General features: G+C 46.8%; 1 protein-coding gene across 1 annotated transcript in view; it reads left to right on the top strand.

Moving 5' to 3' along the window:
* Positions 1–21,542, top strand: part of LOC144734003 (arrestin domain-containing protein 1-like) — a 104,264-nt gene extending 82,722 nt beyond the window's left edge. Inside the window, exons 6-8 of the mRNA XM_078616032.1 lie at positions 13,958–14,134; positions 16,231–17,050; positions 19,649–21,542. Coding sequence (XP_078472158.1) covers positions 13,958–14,134; positions 16,231–17,050; positions 19,649–19,704 — 1,053 coding nt within the window. The 3' untranslated portion in view covers positions 19,705–21,542. The remainder of the gene's footprint in view (positions 1–13,957; positions 14,135–16,230; positions 17,051–19,648) is intronic.
* Positions 21,543–27,675: the final 6,133 nt, after the last annotated feature.

Raw genomic sequence — 27,675 nt, 5'->3', positions numbered from 1 at the left:
AGAACCAAAGTAGATGCATTCCTGCAGTGACGAAAGTTTTAAGTCAAAATGTATATTATCTGATTATCATGTATCTATTTAATTTAAATATTGATCTTATCAGCAATTACCCTGCTCTGCTATCAGAGTTAAATCACTTTGCAAAGAAGTGTCCGGTTCTGAACTATGGACTCCGCATCAGCCAACTCCCGGGGCACGTGGCGAGGGCGGTGGTGACTCTACCACCCAGTTGCCCTCACAGATAGCCTGCACTGTCGTATCAGCAAACAAATCAGCAAAACAAGGAGAGCTTGTGCCTTGCCGTTTTATCGGCCTGGTAGATGAATGGCCAATGTCCACACGTACCATCGCCGGGTTTGAACGAGCACGGCGGGTGGGTGGCTGGATGAAAATATTTGTTGATTTAATTTGTTTTGCTTGTGCCAGAGGTGCCTGTAGTTAAGAGATGTTAACTGCCTCGCCGTGGTCTTGTGGATTTTTCTCCGGGTCCTCCGGTTTTTCCCTCCACGTTTAGGAACGTGTGTTGAGAGTATTTGGCCGCTATAAATTTCCACGTGATAAGCCACTTCGTTGAGCTTTCATTTGTGCTCAGGTCACTCCTGAAAAAGAGCTCTGTATCTCAGTGTGCCTTACTTGGTAAAATAATACAAATAGTTTAGTTTGGAAGAAACGTCTGTGCAAATATTTGTCGGAGCCGAACGAAAGGTCGAGGGTTGCACTTTCACCGAACGCCCGCTGGATGTCTCCGCTGCTGCTGCGACGAGAGCGGTGAGCGCGGCAGCGGTGCAACACAGACGCGCAACGACCCCCCCTCCCAGCTCCAGTCACAAATCCGTTTTTGCGGTGGATTGTCCATGGGTCAGAGGAGAATGTGGTACTGCTGGAAGTGTCGCATTTTTTTTATAGACCAGGTGTCGGCAACCAAAATAACAAAAGGAGTCTTTTTTCGAATTGTGAAAAATAACTCAAGATTTCAGGAGATGCAATGCATGTAAATACTAGGCAGTCCTAAATAAATGACATCACAAAGCAGTCCTTAAAGAGCCGCATGGGGCTCCGTAGCCGCGGGTTGCCGACCCCTGGGCTAGATGAATAATAAAAGTGGATTACGTGATGAAATGCTGATGGAATACGGTCACTGCATAATTCGCTTTCATTGGCGATTTAAAGTTTGTTGGTAAAACTCAGGATTTGGCCTTCTCAGGTGGTATCAGCAAGTATATGGTCTGTTCCCATGGACTAAGGTTGTCAAGGATGCACTGTAGTGGTAGTTCTTAACAACGACGAAAATATTAGACAGCTGTCATGTTACACCAATGGTTGATTCAGAATAGCCACCGAGTGAGACTGCGGTTACCAGCGTCGAACAGTCGAACAGTGGACCACATAAGCAACGTCACTGCCCGCTGAGATGATTTACCGGCAGCATTTCACATATTCACCATGACACCACTGCTGCAGTCGTGTCTGTCTATATAGGAATCTCCACGTAAGTCGACATCTTAAACCACAGGGCCACATAGTTACACCGCTGGCCACTTCAATCATTCGCTGGCAGCATATCAGTTGTTCAGCATGAGGCTACCCCTGAAGCCACCCACTGGCTCATGTTAGAAAAAGACGTTGAAATAGGAAAGGGCCCAAGTTCAGCAGTTTCATTCAGCGAGCAAGATCAATCTCCTGTGTGCACACATGTTTTGTATTTCAGACTTGCAAAGTTATATGCAGTCCCCCCCCCCCTGCCCATAATGTGGAATGAATAAAAGCATCCACTAAAGGTCACTGGCTCGGTGATGTGACTGGTAATGACTCCCGCAGTGACACAGCCCTGGGATTCACAGCCCAGCGCTCCTCCTATACATGCAGACTCGGTGTCCTGCCCGCTATCTTTGGACCTTTGAGTTTTTCGCGTTTAGTATTCTGGACAATGCGACGTGTACATTATCATGGAGATCAGCTGGTAGCACGCACAGCCAAAGCACTGCTTGCAAAATCTGTGTCGTGTGCTATTATCGCTGGGATTTAATATTTCCAGAAGGTGAATTGTTAACACCACGTGTCATGTTAATACTAATTAGCATTATATAGATGAAGACCTTTTGTTGAAAAGCAGGTATGCAGACGTGTCCTCTGTGGATCATTATTGTAAATCAGCTTAAGGGTGAATGTTTGTTATTACGTAAATGAATAAAGTAAATTTGTTGCGCTCAATATCTTCATCATGAAAGACCCGGGCCATGAAAATTGGACAGCGAAGCGAATAAAACTATTAAATGAAGTAATACAAATGTTCATATCCAACCTAAAGTATTTCTATTGCAGGCAATGTACCCATTCATTGTGGGAGCTCTGGCACTGGCACACAATGAGTGTCACAGCGAAACATGGCCGTGTCACAAATACTTTTCATGCCTTCTTTGCCCCCCCTGCACAGATTCTATGGTGACTGTGGCAGGAATGAAGCTGTCGCCTGGCTCAGTGGGGAGCACCCTGGCCACCCAGCCACCCGGCCACTGGCCATGAAATGATTCATGAATTAAAATTGACTCTAATGCTCAAGATAGTATGTGTGGGATCATACGTGTAAGAATCAACTATTTTATTTTCATGTCTAATGTATATATAAACTATTTAAACAAAATTGCATCAAGTAAGGCTCACTGAGCTGTATAGCTTCTTTTCAGAAGGGACCTTGCCACAAGTTATAGCTCAACCAAGTGGCTCGTCACCTGTACGTTTATAGCAAACAAATACTCTAAACGCATGTTTCTAAATATGGAGGGGAAAGCTTCTGTGAAGAATACATGTGGTGCTGCGTTGGAATGGTGAGTAGCACGCTGGACTCGCAACACTCCCGGGGTCACCGGTGCAGTCTCCCGGCAAGGCAGTTGAGACAAAGTTCCCTCAGTTCCCCGGCCTCTGCCCGCCCGGCGGTGTGAGTGGCCGCAGGTCGTCTCTCCTCCGACGCGCCCCCTCTCATGGAGGTCTTTTCACCAGCATATGCATGAGCAAGCAATTGCAGGGCTGCACCGTTGCCTTTAATGCTGCACTGGTGATTGGTTCATGGAAACAGTGCAGCAATTGAAGAGTTTTCATGTTCCACAGTGGTAACCAACCAAAAAAATCTTTAAACGTAAGTCCAGATTTCAGACCCTGAATCACATGACAGTTCATCAGATCTTGGAGGGGCTACCATTTATTATTAACCCATGATTTAGTATACATTAACACATTGTTAACCCATTAATTTCAGCGTTGTATTATTAATTGATTATTGAAAGTGTAATAATTAATGGAGTCAGTTCTAGGAGTTTATCCATAAAGAGGGCATCCAACAAGGTTCAGTGTTGGGGTCATTATAATTTAGTCTGCACATTAATAATACTAAAAGCTAAATGTCAGTATTGAGGTCTGCTAGCCACAATATGACTTTAGTGGAGAGTTTGTAGTTTTGCTATTCCTTCACTGAAGAAGTGTCGACTGCAGTGGTTTACTATCGAGTCCATAGTGCGGGTTGCCTGTCAACAGTGTCCTGGTTATACCGGTGTCTTTGAGGATTGTCAAAACGAAGAGGCGCTTTCTTATGACAATAATTGAGCCGAGCTTATGAAGCATCACGGATGACGGAACATTCTCCACATCTCGTGTTAATTCTTGTGACGTAAAAATGAAATATTTGTAGCACAGCTCAAATTGTGAGGGTTTAACTCCGTCATGAGCAAAGGAGATACATCTGATGGAAGGCCCTTAATTCCCTAATAAACATTGCGAAGAGGAACACTTTCCAATCTACGTCCCTCTGTAATTTCCATGGTAGGTGGTCATATTTATAGTGACGGTCCCAGTGATGATCAAAGGAACTTTGATAATAAAGCCAAAGGCCAAAGGGAAGACAGGGGTAGGATTACTCCATATTATGGGATGAGTGGGTTTCATAAATCACATCACCATAATAGATTTTAGGCAATAATGTGGATGTGATGAGCGTGTGGCCAATGGATAATGAGAAGGATTTAGGAGAAATAATTTATTGAATAAAACATGTTTTGTGAAGCTCTACGTGTGAATAACAATGATATTGAGGTGAGAAAGTCCTTCTAAATGTTAATGTGCATCAACATCTTGGATTGTAAAGCTGGCAAAAAGCACTCGGTGATGTTATCTTTACAAGGATTGAGGACGACTTTATGGTGTTGAAAGAATACGGGTTTCGTCGTGCATTTAGCAAGAGTCTATCGGGATTCGAATGTGATTATCTGCCATGCCACAAAGGCTTGTGTAAACTCAATAAATGCGACCAAACATATTTTATTATCTGAAATTCAATAATATATATAATTTAACACTGTTGTGGTGGCTGATAAAGTAATGTCCCCTGGCACTGAAGCAGGATTGATTTTAGTTGAGGTCGAATTCCACCAAGAGATAAGAAACAGGTTTTTTTGTTGTTGTAATGGTTATTATTATGAAGGTTTTTTTGACAATCTGGACTGGTTGAAATTGTTATGTTATTTGTAAACGTGGTGTTTACACACACACACCAGACAATTTCCCATCATTAGGCACCGTGCATGATCGATTTTGCACCACACAAAGATGTGCATTGCATATGTACAAAAGCTCATGGCCACATGCAGGTCACTTGCTCAATTTACTGTGGAATTTCAATGCCAATTTCACACAATGTGGGAGAGTGCCAGAGGATTTTGGCTGAGTTATTTACTATACATGAATAAGTACTACGCGTTGTCAATCCAGGAAAAGCCACGCTGATTACAATGGCTCTTTTTCAGGAGGATTCTGCATTGGGTTGTATTTTAAAACGTTTCCATCCGATGTACAAGACAATGCATATGCTATCATAACATGTTTTTTTTGTTTGCGTGTTCGCCACAAGTATATGGTTAAATCTTGACTTAAAGCTTTCGTGACTGCAGGAATTCATATTCTTTAGGTCTTTCGGGAATGTCACGTAGATAGGTTGAAAGAAAATAACAAAAAAACTACGACGTTTTGATCACAACACCAGCGATCGTCATCAGGAGGAGAAAAGAGGAAAGCTGCTGAGGCAGACGGTTTTGAAGGTTTAGAATGGGCGTAGCCCAAGGGTCATCAACAAAGTGGGGGCGGTGCTAGTGATGTTAATGTGATACATTAGCATGTTGATGTGAGATCGGGGACGACGTCCACGACGTAAGGCTTGGAGGTGGCTGTGTCAATGTGAGAGATTAGAACGTTAATGTGGGATCGCAGAGCCGCTGCCGTGTCGGCGCGCGAGGTGGCTGTGTTAGTGTGACATTCTAAACCTTCAAAACCGTCTGCCTAGGCAGCTTTACTCTGTTTTCCTCCTGATGACGATCGCTTGTGTTGTGATGGAAACGTCGTAGTTTTTAGTTATTTTTTGTTATTTTCTTTCAACCTATCTACGTGACTTTACCGAAAGATGCAAAGTATATGTGGTTAATGCAGACATGATTCCTTGCAAAAGGTTTCTGTTTGGTGTTTTAACATCTTAACACCTGTTTTATTGCCAGAAAGGGTAAAACCTATTCTTATATGGCTTATACGTGTGGGAGAGAACTGGAGCACCTGGAGAAACCCCCCACACGCGCGAGGGAGGGGGGGGGGGCGGCCATCATTCTCTCCCCTTACAGATGGAGACAGATGAGGATTCGTCTGCACTTTTCTGTGCTGCCCTCTCCTATTGAGCCACGGAATAGCTCCTCGGACACCCACGGGAAAGACGTTTCACAGCATCCGTGTGATCCGCCAACTTTCGCTGCCTCCGCTGCACTGGGTCAGAGGCACATGCGTAGCCACCACCGCCTGGCAAGGGTTATATGAGGGTTATATATTTTAAATCACTTCATGATGCGTTATATAAGGGCTCAGGGTGGCTGGGGTAGGCTCCGCTGCCCGTGGACTGAGAGATCGGAAGTGATAGGGAGCACGCGAGGAATGGGTGGCCGAGGGATGGCATTGTGGGGGCAGTCGAGAGGTCAATCGGGAGAGGGCGCTTGTGGCGATGGCCGCCCCTGCTGCAGCAGCGTGGGAGCCAATGGCCTGAGATTCGTTGTCCTTGCGCTCGCCTCGCCGCTGTGTGATTGTTTACCGTTAGACCGGCCGGGAGAGAGTGTGGTTGTGTGGTGTTTTCTATGAATGTATTTCATCGGATTCTTTTGGGATAGATTTTTATTTTTTACGCTTAGTCGGCAACTCTTTCAAAGTAGTTTGATTGGGTATTTCGAATCTGTTCCGTACACAAGTTTATAAATTGTAATAAATGTTGGGCTGTGCCGATTTCAGTTTTGTTTCCTCGTGAAAACCCAGGCTTCATTCCTTTGCTGAATATTTTCTCTGAACTTTGGGTTTTTCTGTTTTTTTAATAGGGCGGTGCAACCAAATATATTGTTATACTGTACTCCTAAGCTCCTCTTTGTCTCTGCTGTCCCTACTTTCCAAACCCACACTGACCACCTTGGTCAAAACAGTTAAATAACCCCGCAACCCACACAGCGCGGGGGGGGGGGGCTTATTCCAGCAGTACATTCCTAAAAAGCCTGAACGTGTACATATCATTGGTCTAAGAATTGATGTGTGTGCACATTCTTCATTGAGACTGGAGTCAATGTGGAGAAGTGAAGCCTTGTAATCAGTTGCAGGAACGTGGAACCGTGCCCACTGCAGTCTTTGTCTTGAGACTCAGAGGTTGTCAGATGTGTGTACGTTGAACTTCTTTGACACCGCACGTAACCAGCCGTGCTAATCGGAGGTGCAGAGTGAATGGACACATTTAAATGGACAAGTGTGGATGATGATGATGGTAAATGGACGCGCGTTCATTATTATCACTGTCATCGGCCATCATCTATTGACTGCTGCATGAAGGCTCCCCCAAGGCATCGCCACCTCTAATGGCCTCCTGCACACAGGTGGACTTCATGGCTCCACGTCCGTGGTTTATTCCCTCTCAGGAGTGTTCTCGCCTTGGGCTGCCACTGTCGATAGTATCGGCCGCCGGACGTGATCTTATTTCATATTTACCGAGTGCCTTAGCTCAGGGCGCTTTACATTGTTTAAAGAATGGTGAAAAATATAGAGAATTAGTTGGCAGGGGTGTGCAAGGGTTGAGGAATGAGTGACCATAACCCATAACAGAGGTCACGTAGGGGTCATGAAGGAGCAGGGGGGGGACGGGAGGGAGTGGGGGGGCAAGGGGAGGGAAGAGCAATGGGAAATGGGAAAGAGGTGAGGCTTTGAGAGAGGAACAAAAGGAGGTTAAGGAGGGGGGGGACTGCTTCATGTACAGGTCGGAGGGAGAGGAACAAGACCTCTTGTAGCGACGTGACCTTCCCAAGCCCATTATAATTATTATTAACGTTCAGCAGCATGTCTCTTACCGGCTCGTCTTCTCTGCTTCTCGTGTTCCCCTTCCTGTCTCTGTAATTGCAAGTGTGCACTTATCCATGTTCCTTTGTGCACGTTTTTAGCTTTTGTTCCATTTTATTGGTGAATGTTCATGTTTTTGAACTATATGTCATAGCAGTTAAGCGTTCGCTATATTGGGAATACATCTCTTAAAATTGATGCGCTTATCAATCGTTTGTTTGTTCTTTGTATAACAGTAGTCCACTGTGGGCCAGTGCAAATCAGTACTTTATAATTGGTAATATTGTCCTTGCACATGTGACTTTACAAGAAATTGGCTGTCTGCAATTCATTGGAGGTGGTGATCTGCTAACTATTATTATAGCATTTTTTACCTTACCATATAAGGCCCACTGAGCTATCTTGCTCTTTTTCAGAAGCGCCCTGGCCACAAATGTGGCTTATCACGTGGACATTTATAGCAGCCAAATACTCTAAATGCACATTTCTAAATTTGCAGGGAAAAATTAGAGGACCAAGAGAAAAATCCACACGACCACGGGGAGAGAATATGCTCCAAATATACAGGCGTCAGGGTCGCGATCAAACCCCCGACCTCCTGTACACCAGGCGAGGTAGTTAACATCTCCTAGCCACCGTGGTGGTGGTGATGATGCATAGAAGATAGGCCACTTGATGTGCAATGCAGAGAACCTCACTATTTAGGTCACGTCTGCGAATGTCAGCTGTTTACGACGAACACAAAAGACATGGCGTTAAATCATGTTCCTTGTCCTTAAGTGATTGTGGACAAAGGATGACCTTTGTAACGCATGACCAATTTTCAGTTTTATGACGGCTGTCCCAGTACCTTGTGCCATTGACTCCATCACTAAACATTAACACTGCTCAGATTGACTAGCAGCTGATTGAAATGCCAACGCAGCATTTAAAAAAAACATAGTTTTCAACAGTCGTCAGGTTTTTTTTCCCCATTCGCGTTTTATGTCGGTGCACCCTTTGCACCGCGAAGACACCTCGATGGCGACGTTGTACAGCGCTGCAAGACAGCGAAATAGATCTCGGGCGTAGTTGAAGATTCGATTTTTGGTTGATGGGCACAGCGCTTGTGCCTGTCCCCAACTGCACAGTCGAGGCCAGTGCCAAGCCCAGTCAAGGCCACATCCTCCAGACAGTGAAAACAATCTCATTTTGCAGAATGGAAAGTACCAAATACTTTCAACCTACTTTTAAATAATACATTTGCATAAAACTGTCTTACAATACAATTTTGGGGAAAAAGCCGTATAGTTTACCTTTCAATAAAATGTATCAATCGGTCAATATTGACACATTTCACGCGAAGTTATCATTTTGAGAAATTACACGTGACCAGGTGGAAACACGACCCAGGTTCTCAGACCATGGACACCACGAGACCAAACCCCTGAGAGCAAGTCAAGAACAGAAGCTGAGACAATGTTCTGTGACTCACGACGACATGTAGCTCAAGAATTGGCTTGGTGAGTTTTTTTTTTAAGTGGACAATATAAGCCACAAAACAAATATCTCTTATCTGCCAGATGTTTTAACTGGTCGTGAGGGAGTGCCCTAGTGACATTCCTGCAGTGCCTCTGCCGTACTTCTCGATGTGTCGCAGTGGTGACCTCAATATGCAAAACCCCTGACCGTAACTGCCCATGCTCTTTTTTTTTCAATCAATAAAGTTTCACGATCATTGTGCACAGCCTGTGGCACACTGCTCAAGGCACGTGCAAGATGACATATGGTTGTTTTTGTCAGCTGTGCCTTCCCTTTATGTGCCCATGTCACTTCCATCCTCAACAATATCATGTCCCCTCAATGATCTGGATGAGTGGTGCCACGGTGGCGAGATGTTAACTGCCTCGCCTGTTATGCAGGAGGTTATGGGTTCCATCCCGACCCTGATGCCTGCTGTATATTTGGAGTTTGGATGTCTCTCTCCCCGTGGTCGCGTGGATTTTTCTCCGGGTCCTCCAGTTTTTTCCTCCACATTTATGAACATGCGTTTAGAGTATTTGGCTGCTATACATATCCTTATGATAAGCCACTTTGTTGAGCTATCATTTGTGGCCAGGTCGCTTCTGAAAAAGAGCTTCATAGTTCAGTGGGCCTTGCCTGGTAAAATAAAAATGGTTTTTAGTTTAGGTTAGGGTGTCGTCTTCACTGTGTTCAATCCAGAAACTTGATTTAACGGTTGCTGCGACTGCGCAGGTTTTCACGGTTGTGCTCTACATGTCTCTGAGGGGTTTTGGGGTTGTACCATGTGTTTTTGGGGTTGTACCATGTGTTTTTGGGGTTGTACCATGGTGTCTGACGTTTTCACTCCACGTGCTGGGAGCTTGAGGAACATCAGGAACGATTCAGTTATTGTACAACGTGTTGTTCGGCATGATGTCTGACGTTTCGCTCGATGGGCTGGGAGCGTTTCTTCAGGAACTGAATTACTTTGGGAATATATATTAATTGACCTCTCCCATGAACGTTAAAATACTTTCTGAACCAAATGACTGTAAGATGTTGGTACGATATTGTTATGTTAGTTGTTTGTGAATCAGAAGTGCTAATCCCAGAATGCAAGTGCCATGTTGATGACTTGAATGCTGTACACAAAGAAGACACCGAGTTTTATTCAACAGCTGCCTCCAAAAAATAAATCACAAATTTCAGGTGGAAAAACAAGCAAATCACCACAAAGTTCAATCAGTTTATTTTGTATGTTTGAACTTCTTTCACACCGGATGTAGCCAACTGTGCTAATCGTAGGTTTGGGAAAATACAACAAACTAAACACAATATACAGTTCTAAAGAAAAGAGATATCAATCTAGATTTAGAATTGGTTAGCTCCATTGGCTTGCTAACGTTGGAAGGGAGAACGTTCCAGGTGGCCGCAGAAGCGCCCCCTGAAAGCGCGCGATGCAGTGGCCATCTTTGTTCGATGGCTAGGTAAAAGGTTCGATGCCAAGCCAAAAGGTTTGATGGCAAGCTTAAAGGTTTGATGGCTAGCTTAAAGATTCGATGGTTAGCTTAAAGGTTTGATGGCTAGCTTAAAGGTTTGATGGCTAGCTTAAAGGTTTGATGGCTAGCTTAAAGGTTCGATGACTAGCTTATAGGTTTGATGGCTAGCTTAAAGGTTTGATGGCGAGCTAGAAGGTTCGATGGCTAGCTTAAAGGTTCGATGACTAGCTTAAAGGTTTGATGGCGAGCTTAAGGGTTTGATGGCTAGCTTAAAGGTCTGATGGCTAGCTTAAAGGTTTGATGGCTAGCTTAAAGGTTTGATGGCTAGCTTAAAGGTTTGATGGCTAGCTTAAAGGTTTGATGGCTAGCTTAAAGGTTTGATGGCTAGCTTAAAGGTTCGATGGCTAGCTTAAAGGTTCGATGGCTAGCTTAAAGGTTTGATGGCTAGCTTAAAGGTTTGATGGCTAGCTTAAAGGTTTGATGGCTAGCTTAAAGGTTTAATGGCTAGCTTAAAGGTTTGATGGCTAGCTTAAAGGTTCGATGGCTAGCTTAAAGGTTCGATGGCTAGCTTAAAGGTTTGATGGCTAGCTTAAAGGTTTGATGGCTAGCTTAAAGGTTTGATGGCTAGCTTAAAGGTTCGATGGTTAGCTTAAAGGTTTGATGGCGAGCTAGAAGGTTCGATGGCTAGCTTAAAGGTTTGATGGCTAGCTTAAAGGTTTGATGGCTAGCTTAAAGGTTTGATGGCTAGCTTAAAGGTTCGATGGCTAGCTTAAAGGTTCGATGGTTAGCTTAAAGGTTTGATGGCTAGCTTAAAGGTTTGATGGCTAGCTTAAAGGTTCGATGGCTAGCTTAAAGGTTCGATGGCTAGCTTAAAGGTTCGATGGCTAGCTTAAAGGTTTGATGGCTAGCTTAAAGGTGTAATGGCTAGCTTAAAGGTTTGATGGCTAGCTTAAAGGTTCGATGGCTAGCTTAAAGGTTTGATGGCTAGCTTAAAGGTTTGATGGCTAGCTTAAAGGTTTGATGGCTAGCTTAAAGCTTTGATGGCTAGCTTAAAGGTTTGATGGCTAGCTTAAAGGTTTAATGGCTAGCTTAAAGGTTTGATGGCTAGCTTAAAGGTTTGATGGCTAGCTTAAAGGTTCGATGGCTAGCTTAAAGGTTTGATGACTAGCTTAAAGGTTTTATGGCTAGGTAAAAGGTTCGATGGCTAGCTTAAAGGTTTGATGGCTAGCTTAAAGGTTTGATGGCTAGCTTAAAGGTTCGATGGCTAGGTAAAATGTTTGATGGCTAACCAAAAGGTTTGATGGCTAGCTAAAAGGTTTGATGGCTAACCAAAAGGTTTGATGGCTAGCTTAAAGGTTTGATGGCTAACCAAAAGGTTTGATGGCTAGCTTAAATAGTCTCGGCAAAGTCCCACAGGTGGGTTCACATTCCCTGGTGTCGCTGTGCTGCCTGAGAGTTGACGGCTCAAGGGAGACACCTGCTGGTTCCGCAGTCTTGAAGGTCACGTTCTTAATAACATTGGGCAGTTCACCAGTGTCTGGTTAGCCTGAATGCTAATGAGACTGTCAAAACTGGTCCAAGATTTGCTTGTTTTGAACCAATGCTGCTGATGGGACACTCCCAGAAGGCTGTGTGGCCGATGGATTGTGTCACAAAAAATACTTAAATATATTTTTTATGTGGAGGGACAAATATGGGAAGGATGGATTTTTTATTTTGTTATTCAAATTTTCTGTAACGATGTTGAATGATTATCGCGTGTTATGTTTAATAATAATGGTTTTTAGTTGTCCAGGAAAGCCTCTTTTTCAGGAGATTATTGCATTTTGACGTTTGGTAAATTCTGTCCATGAGTGTTGGACACTGGAAGAAAGCGGGCAAGCTGGTGAAATGCCATGCATACGAGGGGACACCATTTAAAGCTCTGAACAAAAGTATTCAACAATCCATAGTCTCTACCCCCATCTCCTGGCTAGGTGACAGACCACCAGTGCGTTTTGGAGTTTCAGTCGTGTACTCGTGATTTAAAACCTAAAATAGGCCACAGAGCAGCACTGCCTTAACGGCCTCTCTTCCGTTGCAAGCTTTGTCAAATCTGTTTTAAATTTAGCCTCGTTAATATCGGGTTTGTAATTAATTTCTCGACTTAAACATTTTCAATTATCAAGCATACAATATCTTGAGTGGTGTTTTCGGTTTAATAATATTTCTTCTCTTCTTTATAAAATATTCTTGTCGCAACCAGAACGGAGGCAGCTCGCAGTGTTTTGCTTTCCCTCTGTACTTCTCTCTGCTATTGATCGGGACCAGGCAGAGCAGTGGCGCAGTGGTTAACACACACCGCACCATGAAACTGGCCCTCTAACAGCTAACATTGGTGGCGAGTGATATGGTCATGGGTGCCCTTCCCCCCCATTAACAACCCGCATTGACGAGCGTGGTGAAGTATGGTCTAACGACATGGCATTGGGGAGGCATTCATCCAGCAGTGGATTAACAAAGGGCTGTAAATCATGATAATTTGATGTCATTAAAAAAGGGCCTTTTCTGCAAACGTTACTTCAGAGACTTCTAATATCTGGTCCTGACATCACACCGCAGTACAGGTTTCCATATTTGCTTAATTTGGATTTCATTGGATAAGATTTAGTAGACGTGAAAAGGTGGATTGTAGTGCATTGCTAAAATGTGGTTGGGAAGTAATGGCTGGGTAGCGAATGCGTTGTCAGAGCGTCGAAGCCGGCACTGCTGAAATCCTGGGTTTCAGTCGATGACAATGAAACTGAGTTCTCGTGTCAGCCTGGATATCAGCGACTGCACAAAGACATCTTTAAATATGAAGTTTGACTTAATTTGGAAAATTTCCAGCTCTAGGGATAGCAACTTTTTCAGGTTGCTTTGTGTGCAATAAACATTTATAAAGCAGGGCGTTGTGGGAAGGTGCACCCACTGCTGAGTGAATGGGAGCTAAATGAGGGAATCTCAGAAGTAGTGCTCTGATTTCACCAGAGGCCTTTCTCAAACTTGCGATGATGCCATTTTCTGATAGAATTCCCAGAGAACGTGTTTGTTCATCTCTTGACATGACATCAATATCCACGCTAATAGGCAAATTAAAATAATTTATGTTGTAATGGATTTGTAGAGATTTACGTTGGACTATTTATTTAATGAAGTGACCCGATTGGTTACTTTATTGTCACCGTTTGGACACTGGACACCAACACTAATGCCCAGATCTGTATCATTGTTTTTTTTAAAGTATTGTTTTGTGCTGCACACAATTTGGGCTCTTGCGTTGAAAATGACGAGTGTGCTGCCGGTCAGGGTCCACATCTGACGCGCGCGTTTATCTGAGTGTTTCCTTGTACACACACACACACCTCTGACTAGCACGGTTGGCTACGTACAGAGCGAAAGAAGTTTCACATACATCAGTCGAGCTTTCGTTAAAATACCGGCTTGCCAGCTCGCTCGGCATACAAGGCATTGTTTTGTCAATGCCACGGCCTCATTTACTTCCCTTGACCCACGATTAACCGCACATTCCACCTAACCGCCAATTTACCGTGTACCGTCCCTCCCAGATGGTGACTTACAGGGGCAAGCGCGACATCGTGGACCTGACCACGCTCGTCACAAAGGACGGTGGCAGCGTCGGGCCCAAGCAGACGACGCAGTGGAAGGAGCGCTTCTCCGTGCCGGCGTTGCCCTGCTCGGAGCTACCCGGCTGCAAGCTCATTTCCCTGGAGCACTTTGTGCAGGTGCCCACGCACAGCGCCCGCGGTCACTCGTCGCGGTGCTCGTACGGTCACGAGTCGTAGCGCCCACGTGGTCACTCGCGTATCGGTGCGGCCCGGCGGTTGGCGTGTTTTGACGCTTGTTGCGAGACGTTTCGTTTGCTGTCGAACGTCTTGGAAGAAAAACTGATCACTTACACGTATTTCATCAGAACGGGACAGGGTTAAGAGATGTGCTCATTGGTGCGGCCAGATAAAAAAAAAATTGGGGTGGTGCATTCTGGGTTTTGTGCACTGAGGCTAACAATACAGCAATGGTATGATTTATGTAAAATTATCAAATTTAATATTGAATTGAAAGTCATATTTAAACAATTTATGAATATATCGCTTAGTTTTGTGCATATTGCATGAAGTATAAAATTACAATATTTACACGGGGTGTGGCGGAGCGGTGGTCCGGAGGTTACCAGCGTGCTGCGCCACGAACCCCGGGGGCTCCGAGTTCGATTCCCTGCCGCGGCAAATATCAGTGGTGAGTGATATGTGAACCAATCCTGCCCCGTCGCCTGCCTTAACTTCGCCCACCCGCACTGACCAGCCTTGCGGTGTATGGTCAGCAACCCCATGGCCGATGTGGCATCAAGAGGCCTTTACATTATAAGGTCCCACTCATTACACACAGAGTGCTCGCCACAAATTAACCACAATACCTTGGTGATCTCGTCAAGGAACATAAACCATCGTCACGCGAACTCCGGTCATCCTCTCGCAGCAGCGACTTTTGGCTAGCCATCAAACAAAGACGGTCACTACCTCGCGTGCTTTCAGATGCGCTTCTGCGGCCGTCTGGAATGCTCTTCATTCTAATATTAGGAAGCCGCTGGAGCAATGCACTTTTAAATCTAGATTGAAAACTCATTTCTTTAGAGCTGCTTTTTGTGTTTAGTTTGTTGTATTTCCCCCGCACCTCTGATTAGCATGGTTAGCTTCGTTACAGTGCGAAAAAAGTTTACTAATGGAGTGGCAAAGAATTTGCTGTACATGCATTGTATACACACATACTACAGATGTATACACAGAAAAAAATTGACAGGCTACTGTCAGCGAGTGCGTGGCACACGCGATGATGGTGTGGCCAGAACCACGTCCGCCTTCTTTCATCAGCACACCTTCCCCGGTGTACCTCTGCATTCTCGCACCGCGGTACCAGCTACGGATTAAATCTGGGTGAGTCAGTCCCATGGGGCGACTTTGCCCCAGGTGTTGTGCATAGCTGGTAATTGAATCCAGGTCACCGCCAGGATCGCAGCGTAGGCGCGTAAGCCGCTGCCACACTGCTCGCTGGTCGCGCGGCACGCCTTACACTGGAGCAGCGTGCTAACGGACGTCCGGTTTAAAGGGCCTGCGTTCTCAAATTAGTAATTGTGAAGGTGCTCGTCTGCGTTAGTGGCAGTGAACCAGTGGTGTAAATTCCACTTTACTATGGCAGGCACCAGACTATCTACAGAGTGACCAGTGTTGGTTTTTCACAAAGTGGTACTTATATATTTTGTATGTAATGTATATGCATCGGCATATGACGAAATCACCTGGAAAAATGTGCTCTAACTCATCAGATGCCAAGCAGTTTTAATCCTGGAGAGTGTTTGGATGGGCCATCACTATGCACAACAGGTTGCTATAAGCTGCTGCCGGGCTTGTATGGTAGGTAGCAAGTAGTCGTTTCGTAAAATCCCGTGTTGCCCTGTACTTCTGTGCTCCTACATCTATGCTTTCTGCTTTCATCCACCCACGATGACCAGCATGGTGAAGTATGGCGTAGGGAGGCCCTCATCCAGCAGTGAACTGACAAAAGAGATACGTATATGCAAAGACAAAAACCAAGATTCCCTGATATCGTTAACAGATTTTTGGGGTAAGTACTCTGCATCCAAGTGGCGATGTTTACACGTCGCACCAGGTACTAATGTAAAGCTGAGTCGACCTAGGGGAGGGCCATGACCAGTTCAGATAATCGTCACCGGTGTTGGTCGTGAGCGTGAATCGAACTCGGCTGGCCGGGTTCGTGCTCTGTCCAGGCTGTTCAACTCTGCCTACGTCGTGCACGCCGCGTTCAGGTCTCCGTCAAGTCGCTGGACCTCACGGTGCGCGTTCCCCTCCTCATCGGCAACGTCCCCATCGAAGGCAGCGAGAAGCCGACCCTCCCGGCGGCCGCGCCCGCCCGTCCTGCCGAGGCCGCGCCGCCCTCTGACCCCGTGGCGCCATCCCAGCCTCCGCAGCCGCAGCCTCTTCCCGAGCCGGACTACCCGACCGCAGCGGATCCGGCGCCCTCGTTCAAATCCCCGGATCCCGACGCGGGCGAGCGGCCCTCGCCCAGCGCGCCCCCCATGGGGTTCGCCGACTTCCCGCCGGCCTACGGCGACCACCCGCCACCGACGGGGCTCTACCCGGCCCTGCACGGGGCCCCCTTCCCGCAGCTCCCCACGCCGCCCCCCTACTGCCTCTACCCCGACGCGGCGGCCCTCGGATCGACGGGGCAGTTCGGCTACTCCGACGCGGCCGCGTTCCGCCACGAGGCGCAGCCGCTGCACGCGAAGGCCGCGCCGATGCCGGCGGCCACGTCCGAAGGGAGCCTCGGGCCCGGCCCCGAGCGGCGCGCGATGCCACCGCGCGGCCTCGGCTCCTCGGCGATGGCGGCGTCGTCCTCCTTGCCGTCGCTGCCGGCCGTGGTGCCCGCGGGGGGAGAGGACGGCGGAGAGGGGAGCGGGGAGGCGGCGCGGCGAGGGTCCAACAACCGCCTGTCTGGCTGCGTGCCCACGCCGCTGGCCCTCGCCATGGGAACGGCGCTGCCCTCGGTTCCCGTGCGGAGGCCGTCGTCCGAGGGGGGGGCGGCGTCGTCGTCGGGGGCGCCGAGACCGGCGAGGCCCAAACCACCCGGTCGGTAACGCCGCCGCCGCCGTCTTCGTGCACGCTTTTGTCTCCGTCGGTATCGTTCACCGTGCGGTCGACGCCGTGGTCTGCCATCATCAGTAGTCATGCTCTTGTAATTATCAGTCAATTGCTATGCACGTCGTCACCATCATCATCGTTATTTATTATTAATTGACGTCATTCCCAGTGTTATTTTTAATCATTAAGCTTGTAATAATTTCACGTATTATCATCATTTATCTTGACCATAATCATGATAGTAATCACCTTTATAATTACCATTATTCTAATCGCCATTATCATTAGCATCATCGTCATCTTCCAATGGTCAGAGTGCACTATAATAATCATTGTTAGTCCACTGCTGGATGAAGGCTGTGTCCAGTGTTGGCTCCTTAATGCGGTGGGCCGATCGAGGGGTAGCTTCAAACCGATTCTGGCATCACTCGCCACTGATGTTAGCCGTGCTCAGGCATTCAGCTTGGGTGGCCAGGTTCATATTACGGTGTGCTCACCGCACTACACCAACACCACTCTCCATGGCCCCTGTTTAAAGCGGAAGTATAGAGGTTAGGGACTGACAGCCATTCCTTCAGTTTATTCACACAATGCTATAATTTGTTACCTTGACACGAAATCACGTTGAAAATAGTTTCGATTTAAAGCTTTCGTGACTGCAGGGATTCATCTTCTTGGTTCTTTCGGTAAAGTCACGTAGAATGGAAATAATAAAAAAATAAAAATAAAACATAATAAAATAATTCTCACGACGTTTCGGCCACAACGCAAGCAGCCGTCCTCAGGTGGAGAACAGGTCTGTCGAGAAGACAGAGTCTGAATGACACACCCAAGGCTTGGAGCGTCTATTTAAACTGGGATGGAGGGGAAAAGAGCGCCTTGACAAAATAATTTGCATATCAAGAGGAATTTAGCATATTTATGGGAAATGCAGATATGCGATTAGTACTACTTGTGAAATGCGTAGGAGGTTTGGCGGGGGGTTAAAGTCATATTATGCCCGTGCATTATGGAGGATAATCCTGCACAATGCACGGGCATAATATGACTTTATTATGTTTTAGTTTTATTATTTTATTATTTCCATTCTACGTGACTTTACCAAAAGAACCATATAGTTGAAAATAGTTGATACAGGAATAATCATTTTATGTGTATAATTTGAGTGTTTTTTTATGTTATATGGGTTCAAGTTTATTTGGTTCAACCAGGTGAGCAGTCAAGGGACTAGGGATGAGTCATATTGGCAAGGGTGAGCTGCGGCATTAGTATGGCTGTAGGGTGCCATTATTGCTACGTACAGTCCCAATTGAGTAAGACGTGTTTTTGCCTGTGGAGTAATGATCACCACACTGGACTTGGAACCTAGAGTTGCTGGTTTATAAAGGGGTGCACCACAGTTAGTCGATTGGCATTTCGCGTGCGGTGGGGTAGAGTGTGGGCACTTCCACTTCTACCAAGATGTACGGCCAGCGAGGACGAGTTGGCCCTATGCCTTGCAGAGAGCTTCTCTAGAATTCCTTCGAGTGGAGGGCCTACTGCCGGCAGTAACGTGATTAGGACATTGCAGGGCTGCTCTTGTACCTTTACTTACTTTTTACAGTCTCCATGTGAACATCCGTTGTGTGTCAGCTCGTGCACAGGGTGGTGTGTGTGTCGCAGTCGGTGAGACCTCCAGTGACCTGCCCTTATTCTCATTCGATCGCTCGCAACTCCAGTTCACGCGAGCCCAGTCTGGACCGCGTGTCTGCGGAAGAGAGCCTCTGTGTGTGCTTGAATCTCTGCGTGAATGCCGCACGCCGGAGGAACGCACCACCGGCTTGCCGACGTGTCGGGTTCTGAATCCTGATGTTCACTCTCCATCAATGAAACCCCTCGACTCGAATGAGCTTGCCAGGCCAGGCACGTGGCGGCTGCCATCGCTGTTCGATTAACTCTTATCGTCTGGTTGGTCTCCTTAGCTCGATTGTGATATTTACCCGTCGTTTGCATTCCTCATAAATAATCGATTCTTGGGTGGAGCGATGATATAGTGGTTAGATGGGTGTGCCATGAACTTAGCCACCTAAGTTCATGGCACACCATGGCTAACAATCGGTGGAGAGCGCTACATGTGACCCGGTCCTGACCTCCCCCCTCCATTTTACCCACCTGCACTGACCAGCGTGCTGATGTGTGGTCAGAAAACCCAAAAGACCAATATGGCATTGGGAGGCCTTCATCCAGTGGTGGGTTGAGAATGGCTGGAATTTGTAATTATTTGTACATCAGACATATTGGTGCATTGATGGATCATTCACATAATACTCAATAATGAAATGAATGAACCATGGCATGCTTATTGAGGCTCATCATGTTTAGAACTGTATCCATTCACTTGCGAATTGAGCGGTTTGCAGCTCGCCGCCGCTACGCCACTCGAGCGACTGAGCCAAGGGCCCGGCGTGAGGTTCACGAGCGCTCTGCTATTTAAGGGCGGCTGGAATGAGGCGCATTTTTCCGTGACTGAAACCGAGCAACTATCTGAATAATCCTGTCGCCCCCTTCATGCTCCGCTGACATTCTCCCTCTCTCTCTCTGCCGCAGCTCCCCCCCCACACATGCCGTCGCAGCAAGGCCTGCGTCCGTCACGGAAGAAGTAAAGGCGATGAGCGGAATCGCGGGACGGCAAGAGCTTGAATTGAGAATCGTTTTTTATTTTTATGGATCCACAGCGTATGAAATGGTAAACAATGCAAACGTTAAGCTGCCTGACTTGACTGCGCGGGGGCCTCGCGCCGTTGAGTGGATCCGCGGGGGCTTTTAGGCTTAACGAGACGTATCACGGCAAAGAGAAACGAGCTAAAGAGATTAGCACTCGGAGAGTTGGTGGTAATCGAGCAAAAGGCAGCGATGGGAAGCTTTGTTTAAAACTGTGATTGTGTGACCAGTACAAGCGACTGATTCGCAAAGAATGCACACGGCATTGTACTTGCATGAGCCCTTCAGGAGATTGTGACTCACGACCTTCAGCTTCCCCTGTGGACCACTATGTTAAAAACCCAGCAATATAATCGACAGGGCACTTTATATGTTTGTACACATGATGCAATATACTGGGTGTCAATACAAGTATGTTTTCGTGTAATAATACAGCAGCAGTGGCACAGAGTTGTGTGCGCACGATGGCTGGGTTCCCAGCCAAGACTAACATCAGTGGCGAGTGATGTCTGACCCACTTGTCCTGGGTTCCCCCCTCAATTAACAATCTCACACTGACCAGCATGGCGAAGTAGTGACAAACCACCCCCACAATTCACATGGCATGGGGGGGGGGGTAGACCTTTGATTGACAAAGGGGTTGATTACTATTGTAAGATACAATCGGACTGCAGTTTGATAAATGTTTAATACAGCTATAGATCATATAGGCTTGGGAGTGTGAAGACTTTGTCATGAGCCTCATTGCTCTGGAGCTCCACATGTCTGCCCACCGTGGTATTGGCGAGATATTTCTCGCCAATACCACGGTGGTGCATATCTGGCTGTGATTGTTAAAATGCTTCTGGTCATTGTTATCGAAGGTAGCTCAAGGTTTTAGAGATGTTTGTGGAAACAATGAATGAACTTTACATTACCACAACATTTCAACCACACCGTTTAAACCAGTTTCCAAACTTTCATTCTTTAATAATTGTTGAAATTTGGTATGAAAACCCCGAATAATGTACACGATTCCACTCGCAATCGCTGAAGCCACGCCACTAGCAGGGGTCTGCGTGCTGTGCCACACTGCAGCGGCACTGGGGTTAGTTCCCCATCTAAGAGGATGTGTTCCCCCCACAAATATCTCTAGGAATGCAAATTCGGGAAAATTGGGTCCTCATCCCTTTATTTTGAACCCCAATATTTATTTTATTTTTTACAACAAACTGATCTTTGCACATGAAGTTCCAAACCCATGCATTTTTAAACATGTTTGTGAGACACCTGGTTGTTTTTCTTTCAGTGTAATAATTTGTTTTAATCCATTTCCAAAACAATGTAGCCCAGAGCCCCAAATCGGTAACCCCTAACCAAAAACCTAAACCTGACCCAAACCTGGGGTACATGAAAAAAAATAGTTTGGTTTTTAGTTTATTTTTACCAGGTAAGGCCCACTGAGCTTTCGAGCTCTTTTTCAGAAGTGACTGGGCCACAAATGATAGCTCAAAGAAGTGGCTTATCATGTGGATATTTATAGCAGCCAAATCATCTAAATAATCTTATTGTGTGTTGTAAATGTGGTCGGAAAAACTGGAGGACCTGGAGAAAAATCCATGCGGCCACGGGGAGAACATACAAACTCCAAATATACAGGCGTTAGGGTTGGGATCGAACCCACGACCTCCTGTATACTAGGGCTGAACGATTTGGGGAAAATATTTAATTGCGATTTTTCTGACAGATATTGCGATTGTGATTTGCGATTCAATTTAATAAAAGTCAATCTTCAGTTCAATATTCACTGTGTAATATATTTAAAACATGTGATGGAGCATTACCACATGATACCATCAAATATGAACTGCTCGATATATTCTAATGCAAGGATGAGAACTTAAAAGATATGAATTGCTTCCAACATGTATTTATACAAATGTTTTAATTGAAATAGAACAATAAAACAATAGAACAATTGTTAAGTTAAATAAATAAAGTTATAATAATAATAAAAAAATTAAACAATTCCAATAAGAAAGTAATAGGACTTTTAAAATCTAAATAAATCGCAGCCTTTGTGATTTGCTAATCGCATTATTTCACATTTCGATTTGAAATCGATAAATCCTTCAGCCCTACTGTATACCAGGCAAGGGCAAACATATTCATTTTCCTGGAACAGATATTGAGGAGAACCAACATTGATCATTCACGAAGGCCACTGTGTTTTGAAGCTGTGGGCGAGTTTCTTAATTTCACATTGTCCCACATAGGTAGCGTTTGGGGGGGGGGAACCATTCCCATCCAATTAGCCAAGACGACGAGGGTTGCGCGGAGCACGGAAGAACGAGGACCCCCCCCCCCCCCCGCGTACGTCCCTCCCCCGTGGTGTGAGCTGCACTGCCTTGACACCCACGCTCACCTCTCTCCTCTCCGTGTCACTCTACGGGCAAACGCGCGCTCGCACAGATCCACAATGGGGCTGCTCGTTTATCCATTGTCGCGCCGCATTAACGGATTTAAGCTTCACCTCGTCGCTCTCATTTAGGGATGTACCCGCCGATCGTGACTTAGTCCTACTGTGAATGTACAGACGGTGCCTTGCGTGTGGGATTCGCAAGCATGCGTGCGTGTGTCTGCAAGTGCACGTGGCAAGTTCACGGATGCACGTCAGCATATGCCGAGTGGTGGCTTTCGGACTCACACGCCGCTCGAACCGTGCTGCTCGTGGGTCTGGGTTCGAGTCCTAGCTATGCACAACTCCCGTGGCGTTTTCTATCTCCGCCAAGGTGGTAGACTTCGCGTGAAAAAATACCACTCGTGCGGTTCACATCAGCATTGGTAACAAGAGGAACGTGACTTGGCATACGTTGGTGCCAGTTTCTCTGCCCTTATTTGTCGCTGTGCCAGCCTCGATCGCCGTTTGCTCACTGCACTGGCCATGGCAATCTGGGAAGTCTGATGGAGGAGATTGTTTTTTAACACGTAGGCTTTCGCGACCAATATCGTCCATAATAGAGGTTCTTGGGTTAGATCGCGTAGATATATATTATGGAGAAGTCTTACTGTTTCGTTCCTTATAGGAACGAAACAAATCTGTCTGTCGCCTGATGAAGCTAGTTGTAATTACTGGCGAAACGTCGTAATCAGATTGTAAATGTTGTGGTTTTGCTCTCCAGCACGTTCTGTTTACGTGACAACCCTTACTAGTTGGCTGTGTCGGGTGGTGGCGGGTTTTAACGACACATTTATGTATTTACGCGATCTAACTCAAAAACCTCTTTTATGGAGATTAATTTTAGCTGCTCCTTCTACGAGCCCTGTGTGTGTGCGTGCGTGCTTGCATTTCAGCGCTGTGCCTTATTCGTGGAGACGGAGAGAAACATGCAAAAAGCCTCGCCTTCCTGGTCACCCCGCAGCTAATATATCCCAATTCATGTCTCTCACAGCCTGTTAACAAACTAGCCGAAGTTGCCCCTGATTATCGATAGGTCTCAGAATCTTAGCAGGCTCCAGCCTTAATAGTGCTTGGGTGGGTGACTCCCATTTGCAAAGCACTGACCAGAGTGGTGAAGTATGGTCAATTACCCTTCACTGGTCCCGCAAAGGCGTGGTAAGCCCGCATCTAGAAGTGAATGTACAAAGTGGACTCTACGTGTACATGTTTATGGACATTTACATTATCTTCGGTTCAGAAAGTTACCAGGATAATTTTGGTTTGGATATTTAGTGTTTCGCCTTCTTATAAGCTATTGGACCAGAGTCCTTGGCCTTGTGTCCTTCTGATGAAGAGTGTAGCAGGAGTTCGCTGTTGTTGGACTCTTCCTTAGTTTGTTGGCAATTAAGACAATATGCAAAAACAACTGGGCTAAGCCATATTGGGCCCGGAAGTGGAGAACGCTTTGACAGGAGTGAGTTATCTTGTAACGGATCTAAATGCCACTGCAGATCATGATGCTGTACAAACAGGGAAGTGTATTGCCAGCAAGAGGAATTCGTTTTGGGGATTTTTTCAGAGGTGAATCGGAGTGAGCTGGGGGGGTGGAAGATGGCTATGGGGTACAGACGGACACGGCTGGACTGTGAAGGCGCGAAGTCGTCGGGAGGCAGAGAGAGAGGACAGCCTTGAACCTGGACGGGAGAAATCTCTGCAGTGCGTACAGCCCCTCAAGCAGAGATGGCCAGTATCTACATTACATGTAGTTAGAGTCTTACATTTTGTTATATTTGTAATTTGCAAGTAATGCTCCTAAATTTCATGCAACTTAAAGCAATTGGTATTTTAAAAAAAATCCATATCACATAAAGTACTCCAGTAATTTGTAACGTGAATGTATTTTGCCTATTTCGGCCTGCAAGGAGGGAGCTCCCCAGACTGGACGGGGCAGCACCAGTAGCGGGTGTGTGGTGCGTGTGGGTGTGTGTGTGGGGTGTGTGTGTGTGGTGTGTGTGGTGTGTGTGGATGTGTGTGGTGTGTGTGGATGTGTGTGGGTGTGTGTGTGTGGGGTGTGTGTGGATGTGTGTGGGTGGGTGTGTGTGTGGGGTGTGTGTGTGTGGGGTGTGTGGTGCGTGTGGGTGTGTGGGGTGTGTGTGTGTGGTGTGTGTGGTGTGTGTGGATGTGTGTGGTGTGTGTGGATGTGTGTGGGTGTGTGTGGGTGGGTGTGTGTGTGTGGGGTGTGTGTGTGTGTGGTGTGTGTGTGTGGATGTGTGTGGATGTGTGTGGGTGTGTGTGGGGTGTGTGTGTGTGGTGTGTGTGGATGTGTGTGGGTGTGTGTGTGTGGGGTGTGTGTGTGTGTGGGTGTGTGGTGTGTGTGTGTGGTGTGTGTGGATGTGTGTGGGTGTGTGTGTGTGGGGTGTGTGTGTGGGGTGTGTGTGTGTGGTGTGTGTGGGTGTGTGTGTGTGGGGTGTGTGTGTGTGTGGTGTGTGTGTGTGGTGTGTGTGGGTGTGTGTGTGTGGGGTGTGTGTGTGGTGTGTGTGGTGTGTGTGGATGTGTGTGTGGATGTGTGTGTGTGGGGTGTGTGTGTGTGGTGTGTGTGGATGTGTGTGGGTGTTTGTGTGTGGGTGGTGTGTGTGTGTGGTGTGTGTGGGTGTGTGGTGTGTGTGCGTGCGTGTGTGCATGTGGGTATTATATTTATGCAAATGAAAAAAAGCACAGGGGCTCAACAAAGATTGAGATTAAATGCTGCTGCCTGCTTGAGGTGGTGGGCGCACCCAGGTGGCCCTGCAGTGGTCATCGCCACTGAGCCAGTTCGCCTGGACAAGCTCTCCTATTGGCACGATGGACATCCTGTGTTCCCATTTTGTCATCGTTATTGATTTTTATATTCTTTGTTCGAAACAGAAACATTTTCATTTTGGAACTCTGAGAGAACAGAACGACATCCACTTAATGTCAGTGAACGGCCTCAGGAAGATAGTATCACAGAACTACTTCTGAAGTCTCTTCGCTTGTGTACCGGTTAAGCTCGGTGAGCGTTGCACATTTTAGATGCCCTGTTAAGAGTGTTTGTCAAATCGCAGTCACACCAAAAATGCGCTTTCCAAAGAGCGAAATTAAGCGACAAGGTGACTACAAAAGTGCGTGTGTAGCCAGGATGAACTTAACTGAGACTATAAACTCGGTATGTGTGAGAACCTGGTTTAATCACGGGTGCATGAAACAACTTTGGTGGCATTTTCTCAGAGCTTATTCTTTAAATTGGGTTTCATTAAGGAGGGGAAATCAGTTGCTCTTTGTGACATCTGCAGGATCTCAGTGGTACTGGCGCGCACTCTTCAGTGTTTGCTGTCCCAGAGGCTCCGGGCCGCTTGTGCGCACCGCTCATTCTTCCTCTCGTCGCTGGCTGATTCCTGCTGGGGGCTGATTCCTGCTGGGGGCTGATTCCTGCTGGGGGCTGTTTCGCCGGAGCTTGCCGTGTGCTGTGAGACACAAAATCACGTTCAGGAACCCGTGGCATCACCAGCAGCAGCAGCAGCCGTAGGCCATTGTGTGACAATTTCCCAAAATGCCACATAACAAAAAAATTGCCTTCCACAATTTGGCATTTGGTTGGAAGTGAGTGATGCACACTGCACTGTGAACCCCCAAAACCCGAGCTCGATTCCCAGTCACAGCCAACATTGATGGTGGGAAGTTATATTCTGAGCTGTTCCTCAACCCCTCCTACCCACCATCCTGTGCCGACGAGCGTGGGGGGAAGTAGGGTTAAACAATCTTCCCGTGAATGATATTCCTTGAAGGAGACCTGTATCCAGCAGAGAACTGTGTTTATTGTTCATGGGGGTGGGTCAGCTCACCGCACCGCACAGCCGATTAGGTGGTTATGTAAGGGACGAAAAAGTTCAATATACATACACACAGCATACACACACACAACATACACACACACACACAGCATACACACACACAGCATACACACAGCATACATACAGCATGCATACACACAGCATACACACAGCATACACACAGCATACACACAGCATACACACAGCATACATACACACAGCATACACACACACTGCATACACACAGCTTCACACAGCATACACACAGCATACACACAGCATACACACAGCATACACACAGCATACACACAGCATACATACAGCATACACACACACAGCATACACACAGCATACACACAGCATACACACAGCATACATACAGCATACACACACACAGCATACACACAGCATACATACAGCATACACACACACAGCATACACACATCATACACACAGCATACACACAGCATACACACATCATACACACAGCATACACACACACAGCATACACACAGCATACACACAGCATACACACATCATACACACAGCATACACACAGCATACACACACACAGCATACACACAGCATACACACAGCATACACACAGCATACACACATCATACACACAGCATACACACACACAGCATACACACAGCATACACACAGCATACACACAGCATACACACATCATACACACAGCATACACACACAGCATACACACAGCATACACACAGCATACACACAGCATACACACAGCATACACACAGCATACACACAGCATACACACAGCATACACACAGCATACACACAGCATACACACAGCATACACACAGCATACACACAGCATACACACACACGTGTATAGTCGACTCTGCCTTAGTGACGCATCTTGCTCGGCAATTGACAGGCTCTTTTCCGAGGACCGCGCGTTTCTTCCCCCACGGTGCCCCCACCGCTGCTGCTGCTGCTTCTCGTGCCGCTGCTGCTGCTGCTTCTCGTGCCGCTTCTGCTGCTGCTGCTTCTCGTGCCGCTGCTGCTGCTGCTGCTTCTCGTGCCGCTGCTGCTGCTTCTCGTGCCGCTTCTGCTGCTTCTCGTGCCGCTGCTGCTGCTTCTCGTGCCGCTTCTGCTGCTTCTCGTGCTGCTGCTTCTCGTGCCGCTGCTGCTTCTCGTGCCGCTGCTGCTTCTCGTGCCGCTGCTGCTGCTGCTTCTCGTGCCGCTGCTGCTTCTCGTGCTGCTGCTGCTTCTCGTGCCGCTGCTGCCGCTGCTGCTTCTCGCGCCGCGACGCTCCACGGCGTCTCCTCGTGCAGGGAACGCCGCCGGCGTCTTTGTGCCTTCTAATTGCGGGATTGTAACCAGTACGAGTTTGCACCTAGAAGTCGTAGTCGTGTTAATGTATACGTGTTAGTGCACTTACACGCTGGTATATTCCCCCCTGCGTTTTCGCATGCGTGAATGAGATTTTATGTTTCGAATAATTAAGCGGTTTTCAAATGGGTTGGCTCTTTTGTTCTGGAAGAACAGAAGTTGTACAAAGAGCCACTTGATGCTGAATTATATTTTACAACGAGGTGCATACATATTTCACACGGCCATCTCATTCTTCACAGAGTTTTCTGACCAAACACCTATGGGGAATTAAAAAATAA

Source organism: Lampetra planeri, chromosome 49 (genome assembly GCF_965212315.1).
Source record: "Lampetra planeri chromosome 49, kcLamPlan1.2.h2, whole genome shotgun sequence".
NCBI classification, from domain to species: domain Eukaryota; kingdom Metazoa; phylum Chordata; class Hyperoartia; order Petromyzontiformes; family Petromyzontidae; genus Lampetra; species Lampetra planeri.
This window is presented reverse-complemented; position numbering and strand designations above follow the sequence as displayed.